This window comes from Opisthorchis viverrini, assembly GCF_000715545.1.
Source record: "Opisthorchis viverrini unplaced genomic scaffold opera_v5_186, whole genome shotgun sequence".
Lineage (NCBI taxonomy): Eukaryota > Metazoa > Platyhelminthes > Trematoda > Opisthorchiida > Opisthorchiidae > Opisthorchis > Opisthorchis viverrini.
Window position 1 is genome coordinate 280,400 of NW_008751844.1, and position 8,974 is coordinate 289,373.

The window sequence follows — 8,974 nt, forward strand, 5'->3', positions numbered from 1 at the left end:
GATATGTACTGACCTGATGACGAGATCCCGAAAACATTAATGTTCGTCACTGTGTTATTTTTCAAACCATGGGAATATTCAAGAAATGGGATTGACGTGCGAAATGTATATGCGTTCGGCAAATAGTTCGTATCAAGAGTAGGATGAAAAGCCCCGTGACCATTACGTAAGGGTAGAGTTATGGTTCAAAGTTCACACTGGCTATTCGAAAATGACTACGTACTAGCAACATGGCTCGAAACAGCTCAGTGGTTAAGGTGGCACGAACACCTGGGTAGAATCTCCGTGGTTAGAACCCAACAATGGCATCTCGACTACTGCTGTCTAAGCTTGGGTAACCTCTCGCGCTTCCTTAGGGTGGTATGGCACGGGAGAGGGTCTTACAGCTAAGCGATTAATGTGATTGGGCAACAAGGTAACAATGAATAATACTAGGCGAATTCACCTCGCAATTTCAGGAGACAATCGGTAAACAATCGGTAGTTTTTTTATTTGGACAACGTTTCGCTTTTCACACAAAAGCTTCAACAGGCCAAATGAACAGGTCACCAAACTTGCCAGGTTAGAAGACAGACGGGGAACCAACCAGTAAGTCCTCTTCAAACTAGAGTCGAGTTGAGTGTCAATTAACGGCTAGTGTGGGTGCCAAAAATTCTTGAATCGATAGGTTGGAGGGGTTCCAAATTAGTTCCGATCCCATATAAACCAGGGACATCGGAAGTCACTCGAAGAATTCTAAACACGGCTAACATAAGAGTAGCTTTCCAAAGGGGGAACACTCTGCGCTCTGCACTGGTGCAGTTGAAGGATCGCCTCCCGGTAAACAGAACCAGGGACTGTGTCTACAAAACTAAGTGTAATGACTGCACCAAGGTCTATATAGGACAGACGGCCAGGGAACCAAACATAAGAGTCGGAGAGCACAGTAGAAAAATAAACGGGCTGCCGAGAAACGTATATGAATATCAAGCATTACTGGCAATTGCGGAACACACACTGAACACGGGACAAAAAATAGACTTAGAAAATGTTGCGGTTTTGAGGCGAGGACTACGGTACAAGTCACAGACTGATAGCCGAGGCGATAGAATTCACCAGTGTTAACAGAAATCGTTCAGCTGTAGCACCCTTCCGGTGCCTAACTGCCATGCCACCGGAAGGAAGCACGCGGACTGAGATGCTGCCAGGTTGCCCGAGCCCAGACAAGGGAAGTTGAGAGGCAGAGGTCGGGTTCGAACCACGGACCTTCCGGTCAGTAAATTCGCGCTCTAACGACTTGGGAGATGGCCCAAGTGGTTAACAGAATAGAAGGCGTGGAATTGAAAAGCGTGTGGAGAACGGTCTTGGGTCAATGGAGCTAACACGTGTTGGTATGCGATTATCAGAGGGAAGAGTAGTCATCATCTGGATTCCACCTAACCTTACGTCGCAACACTCACATGCCCACGAAGATCAAGGAAAATCTACCAGAGGCACCGGAAGTGAATCATCAAGTGAAGCACCCTGAAGTGGAAGATTAAGAAACAAAAAGCGATCAGGACTAATCTGAAACTCCTCCTACCCATCAATTCAAGATTTTGACAACCACACTAGCCGTCAAGAGCCGTTAATTGACACTCAAGGCTGATCTGGTGTATTGATCTGAAGAGGACTTACTGATTAGTTTGGATACCACAGACACGCACCAAGTGTGAGTCGGGCATACCGCAAACAAGTCTCCATTCCAAATGTGCATGAACGTTTATCTTAATGCCTTAAATTCAAAACATGATGCTGAAAAAGGTTCTAACCACTCACGAAACATGAAGTGCCAGACAGAATCCCTTAATGTCGTTTTGTCGGTAGCAGCACACACCGCATACTCACAAACAATACGATAAAATGGAGTTGATGCGTACGAGGTAAAAGCAATGTTGAATCAAGTCCACCCATTCAGCCGAATCAGGATAAAGGTAAATTGGATATCAAACACCTCCGAGGCTGGTTTATCAACACCACTAATATGAACTTCATTGCTGACGAGTGACCACATGGGGCGAGATGGTTCAGGTTGTTAGAGTGCGAATTGACTGACCGTAAGGTCCGTGATTCGAACTCTCTGCGTTTCGACTTTCCCTGTCTAGGCTTGAGCAACCTGGCAGTATCCCAGCTCTCGTGCTTCCTTCGGGTGGCATGGTAGCTACTTCCTTCGACTGACCATATCACAGTAGAGTGAAACCACAAGCCCATTACTAAGGACAGTGTAAACAAAAGATGAACTTCTGTTTGTTGGTTTTATTCGTTACCCAGATTGAGAAGTGTCCCTGATCTATGCATCGGTCTCAACGAAGAAAATGGATTACAGCTGCAGGTTCAGCAATATATCACTCATGTTGAAAAAACTGACGGAGGTGTACTGTTGGACATGGTATGTTTTGCGCGCAAGAGAGCACGGTGAGTCATGGGGTGTGTTTTGTGGCCAACAGTCAGTCCTTTTCTGAGGTGCATGCAGGAAGTCATTTTGTTGGGAAATAGCTTGCAGCAGTTGCAACTCTCCCACTAACATAACCACAGAATGAGTTCTTATGACTCCGTTACAAAATGTCCTCATCAAAGTCGAGGCACCACCCAGTCCAGATTGTTGCGGCACATTTAGCACGGTGGGCTTGTCTTTGAATTCCGAGAACCAGTTGGCGCCCAAAGGAGCCAACAGAAAAGCCCTGTAGAGTCCTCTAAGTTATTCCGTAACACTTAGAACACAGCACAGCATCCCCCAAGAAGGCGGATTTCCACTGGGACAATATTCTATTGGCATGGTTTTTTTTTATCACGACCCTCTCGGAAGAGAGAACTCTCACTGAGCAGAGCAGGACCCTCTGAGTAGCACAATGAAGACATAGTGCTATTAATAAATATGTACTAGTCGACTATCACGCTAACCGAGCAATTTCACAAGCCCTGTTGCCACGCCAAATCAGTGGGCCCTGCTTGATCTGACTGAACTGACGGAACTGGGCTTGACCGATGACCTAGCCTAGGATATGTGCGTGATGCTAATTTCCGGAGCACGGGGGATAGCGGTTTACTGGGGCGGTCGGAATTACTTGCTCGTAATGGTCCCGCTGTGAGACGGCTGGAGACTATCAAGTTGCACGGGAACATTTAGGTCGCGAACAAACAAGAACACAAGCAAAGTCAAATAGCTCATAAGAGACCCACAAATCCTAACTGAAACAACGCTGTTTCCGTGCACATCGAACAAGTTTGTCCCGAGGTCGCCTCACTTTACTGCAATTTTGCTCAGCATACGGAGCTATATTTTGATGTAAAACGTCCTGTCAACTATTTGTGTCAATTCCATCACGTTTCTCACAAGCTAAATGGCGGTAAAATACCCGAAGGGCACCAAATTCAGCAGTTCCCCACATAACCACGGACGCTCCAGAGGGCAACTCAACATCGGGCTGCGAAATGAAACGTACTGGGAAATAGATGGATCTAGCGAATCAAGCCAGTTGTCACTATAGTGAAGACATTTGCCGTGCCGGGATTTTAATGTCTATTCACACTTGGCAGCAACTTACCATCAATGAAGCCAGACAAATCCCGTCCACCTCGATAAACCCAACCGTAGATGTCCTCGAATTTGTCAATCGACCCAGTAGGAAAGCTGTTGACTACAGCTTGACACAGTTCGAACAATTTGCCCCGTTCGTGACATTTGGCATGAATGAAAATATCACCTCCTGGATTAGAGATAGGGCGAGAGAAAGGAGAGGAGGATGTAGTTTCCCGCAGTCTGGTTCAAGATTGAAAAAAAATAGAGCGAATGCCTGAACTCGCAACGATTTCCGCAGTGTCGTCATCTGCCTACCCCACACGAATAGGTTAAATGCAGCATCGGGGGAGGTATTTATAAGGAGGACGCCATCTAAACCAGCCAGTTGCCTTGTCCAAAGTGAATCACTTGTTCGTAAATGAGGAACCATGATGGTGATTCATGTAACTCCAGTTCGACGAGACAACCCAAAAAAGCAGCTGAACCAGATAGTATGGAGAAAGCAGGTTCAGTGGCGGTGATGTTTGGTTAAATGTCATCAGCAAAAAAAGCACCCTTACAGTCGAGTTCGAGGGTGTACATTCAGTAAAGGGAGACTAATTGACTAGGGGACCCGTGTTTGAAATCCCGCCTGGCTTTTTGACTGTTTTCGAGAGCATTTCAGCAATTATATCTTGTTTGTGCCTCAAAATTAGTCACCGACAAGCTGTCAAAGCTGTGTGGTCTGACCAGTTTGCTTGAAGTCCTCATAAGGGCGTATTGTGGTAATCAAACCAAAAGGGAGACAGGAGGTCTGTTGCTTCGCCTTGCGGGTGAACTCACTTTGGGGGAGTTTAATCATGGTTGACGATCAAAGCAGTTACGCATTATCAAGGAGACGCTCTAGAGAAGGGGTACCGTACCTTGACCGCATGAAAGTGAGATGGACATTTCTGCTGTATCCTCTCACTTACCAAGTGGGGGCCCTCGCCCTCGAAAGCTGAATGAACTTCGACTATGATAAGCAAGGTACATTTCTTCCATCAAAAGCTCTTTTGAAAGTCCTTGCCATGTTCTATGACATTCCAATCAACTGCATGACAGAAAAATGTAGTTCCATATCGTTGGAATGACTAGTTCAACAGAGTAGAGGACAGTTTGGGATTTATAACAGATGCAACTCCTTAAGTGATGTGTAGACAGATTCTTAGAGTCTCAGGGAAATCTACAGGTTCATGAAATCCAGATATTTACAGGATAAAAAGCCAAGTCATGAGGCCCAGAGTGGCAAATCATGAGGCACTGAGGAGCCCAGGGCGCGCCACGTACGTGTGAACTAATTGTCGCATAAGAAGATACGAGTTTCCGAGGCCAATACTGTAGCAACTGAATGACTGCTCCGTTTCACTGGGATTAATGAGCTATCAACTAAATCAGAACTTCCTCAGCTACATATTCCCTAATCTCCGTAGGCGACTTTCCTTGATAACCGGCACCGTTGGTCATTGTTCACAAAAAATGTGTTTAGCGGAAAAGAGTAAAACTGCCGAGTAATTTGGTTTCCCCACTCGTGCTGACGTTTTGTCTAGCAGAGAGTATACAATTTTATCTCACCTGAAAATAAGGTAGAATCACCAGTCCGGGAAATTAAAATGTCCCTAAATGTGGGGTTCCCTTTCCTCCAGGGGTTTGTGGATACACTTCTTCAGGAACGAATTGAGTGAGTAACGAATTTGGCGCTTCCCCACTGGGCCCACGTAACACAGAGGTTAACATCTCGGACTCCCGTTTCGGTGACCAGGGACCGAATCCCTGTACGGGCGTCACCAAATTGGCTACCCATTCTCGTGCACACGCGTCGCCCTGTTAGTAGGAGACGTTTTAATCAGAAAGATATCTATTTCGTATTTTCTGAGACGATTGTGGGCATCTGTTACGAATAACTTAACCACTCGTCTGCCATACTGTCTTGCTAGAGACCCGCCTTCAGATGGTCTAGTGCCGGTATGTGATGGGTGGAAGCACGTTCCTACGTAGACATTCATGGAGGAAGTGTAATTGTTCGCGTGTAGAGGCTTGTCGGCAGCCGAAGTTTTCCCACCGACGAGTTTCTTTGAGCGTTGTACGCTCGAGTTGGTTTTCTAAAGAGAAAAATGTTGGTAATTCAGGTAGCGTAGATGGTCGTTGGCTTGTTCGCTGAGCTGTGCGATTCGATTGCAAACGTTTCACCACCAACCGAGGCACAGCCACTAACCCACCGCTACGCACCACTACGCTCCCCATTACCACACTGATGATGCCACCTTGATTGGTGATGAAACGATTGCAATCGAATTGCCCAGGTCAGCGAACAAGCCAACGACCAGAAAGACATCTATTCAGACGGCTTTGAGTTATTGCTATCCAGGCTGAATTATGTTTGTTCGAATTGCCGTGCTGCTTCAGAAAATTTGATATGACTGGAGGCGCTCGTTCGAGAATTTTGCTTGTTCTTCCACACGGAACTTGTACTTAACGCCGGTAAACAGTTGATTTCGGTTTAAAGTCGTATTGCAAGTACTTCCATGTAAGACATATGGTTGGCGAATGCCAGTCCTTCATTCCAATAACCAACTGTGTCCGCGGTCACCATGCGTATCACTGCATATCAGTTGACCGCAGATGTCACAAAGAGATTCGAACCTTATAAACCAGACACTGGGACAGATGGGTTCTTAACCTTGATCGTTTTTCTACTGGAAGATCATTCTTGGTGGAGTCAGACCGGTTATGGGACCAAAACTTAAGGCATTTGATTTTGTGACAGTTGGTGGAAGTTCTTATATGGAGTGGTACCCTTTCGGGAGGTTGGCTCAAGCAGCCCTGAACAACAATTGATTACTTGTCGAGATACAATGTGCATTTACTGTCGGTTTTTGACGAATCAAAAAAGAGCAGTTTCTCAGTCAAATGACACAAATTCGGTTATTTTGTGCACTCGAAGTTAGCCGCCTACATAAAGCCAGATTCGAGGGAAAAAACAGCTGGGAAAGGGTGGTAATGGACAGGTCAGGAGAAAAAAAGCCACGTAGGATACAACAACTTCCGAAGAAGGTGAAATAGACCACGAGTGAGCTGGTCTCATTGAGGTTAGGTGAGACTAGCCACAGTCTGAATACCCAGATAGATTGAAAAGAAGCTGTGTAATGACTTCAAACCGAACACAGTGCAGTGGACTACGATTAGGCCGTTGGTTAGCGCATCTGCAACTATCAGATGGATTCAGCCAGATCTTTGTAATCAGTAAGCTATGCCTAGTCTCGCCCTAACTTACTAGGACTGGTGATTTCCATGAAATGTGTTCACTCGTTCCCTCTTTCTCTGTCCGTTTTCCCATGTCACGCGCCTCAAAACTCTAATTACATGTTTGATTTGTTTTAGCTTGAATGTGGATGTCTGTAGGCGGGTGACTGAAAGCAGACAAGCTAACCAAATCCACTATGTTCCACCGGAAAATTGTTTTTTTTTCTTGCTATCCACTATGACCGGAAAATTGTTTTTTTTCTTGCTTTGCCAGAATTCATGAAGAGACTGATCGCATGACGCTGTTGGACTCCAACACATACATGAAGGATACCCAGAACAACTAACCTGTGCTTGGCAAATCACCCAACGGTCCAGTACGATACCGATATGGATAGGGAGCCAGTCCGGATGGTTTGGCATTCGGCTTCAACCGGTCGAGAAATTCCGGTCCGAATCCGACACCAAACCATATTTCATCAGATTCATCCCGCATACTAGGTGGACAGATTGTATCAACATGTTGCTGGATCGGTCGGCGAAATATTGAAAAACAATGGGAAAGAAGGGAGGGATTTGAATCAAGAAAACCCAGTAAACTGCACGTAAGTTCAGGTACTAGTTTTGAAGTAGATCTGCCGCAGAATAATAATAATAATAATAATAATCGTTCATTGTAACTCTGTCGGTGCATGCCTGCAGTGCCATTCGAAGGAAGCACAAGGTCGGATGAACCGCCACCAGACTTCACAGAGATACTGCATGCTAAACAACAGTCAATCGCTCCAACCAGCTGCTTAAAGCACTAAAACTGAGTGACAACTCGATGTTTAACAGAGGCTACAAGTACGCAATTCCGCAAGAGAACACAGAATTCAGCTTACTCACTCGTCACCAAAATATACTGAGCAAATCGCCGATAGGATTTAACTTATGAAATTTTCACACATCAATCAGGACTCTATCAGGAACCATTAAAGACAGGGAAGGTTCTACCGAGAAACCTATTGTCACGGCAAAGTGCTGCGATAGCTGAACTTTAGTCAACCAATTCAAAGGGTTGCTTAAGGGTACAAAAACTCGTAACAATCGCTGTCGACCGCAAATAAATCGATTAGATTGGAGAAAAATAAGGCGAGCGCAAATATTTGACCCTCCGAGTTTCGGACACCTGGTCGACTTTAGGAAGTACCATTCGGAACCTTAGGATGGCCCAAATCCTGAAAGCGAAATGCTGCACTCTCTCATCGAATCTTGAATAGGGTTCCAGAACCCTACCAACCAAACAACCAACTGCCTACTTATTGACTCACTCACCTGCAACTGCCCGACTGCTTTCAGACAAGCCTGGGTCGATGCACCTGGTTTGAGATGAATCGTTAAAAACAATGCATGATTCTTTGTGTCAGTGATGACCTATGGAGGCAGTTTTAGAAAAAACGGAAGTACCACATACTGATCCCTGTGGGTCGACCTTAGCAGCACAATGTGCTAGGAGAGGGAAAGCGTGATTCGAAAGAAATGTCGTGGGAGTGTGGTTCATGTAGGTGTAGGCAACACCAGCCAAGCCCGTGGTGCTCAAAGCAACACATACCATACGGCCGGTGGAGCGACTACCAACTCCTGAATTTGGAGAGAGAATTATGGTTACCAGTTAATTGTAGTCACTCACGTCGAACGAAAGGGGTCAGAAACTTGGCGAAATTCATTGTGCCTCTATTGCAAGCGATATCTGAAATAAAAGGCGAAACACAATCAATAGTTACGGCTTGTGATCATCCCATTTGACTAGCAACGTATGGGTTAGAACGCTGCAGACAAAACACATTTTCGTAGCCCCGCTGTTTTGCTGTGTTGGAGCATAGATCGATGGGCCTGGTGGCGGATCCATTCCTTTCACGCGGCGATCGGTCATGGAATGGAAGCCAGTAACTGTAGCACTAATGATGCGTAAGCGCGATCGCGTAGATCCAGCGCCAGCTCAAGTGTCAGATGAGCAATATGCAGTAGAGATCGGCTGATCGACACCGACCAACAATACTGAATTGATATCGAAACTGTAGACTGTTTCAGATGCAATACAACGGCAAGAAACCAATGACAGGAAATGATTTGCAACAAAGTATGCCCCAGTAACCTCTAACAAAGGTTGTCAAGCGCTCGTGGCGCATTTCA

At 45.7% G+C, this 8,974-nt stretch overlaps 1 protein-coding gene across 1 annotated transcript in view; it reads right to left on the reverse strand.

The window, feature by feature from the left end:
- T265_07809 (hypothetical protein) overlaps positions 1 to 8,425 on the reverse strand; it is a gene marked incomplete at both ends in the record, with an annotated part of 35,674 nt that extends 27,249 nt beyond the window's left edge. Inside the window, 3 exons of the mRNA XM_009173438.1 lie at positions 3,564 to 3,725; positions 7,148 to 7,325; positions 8,117 to 8,425. Of these exons, the coding sequence (XP_009171702.1) occupies positions 3,564 to 3,725; positions 7,148 to 7,295 (310 nt within the window). The remainder of the gene's footprint in view (positions 1 to 3,563; positions 3,726 to 7,147; positions 7,326 to 8,116) is intronic.
- Between the last annotated feature and the right edge of the window lie 549 nt (positions 8,426 to 8,974).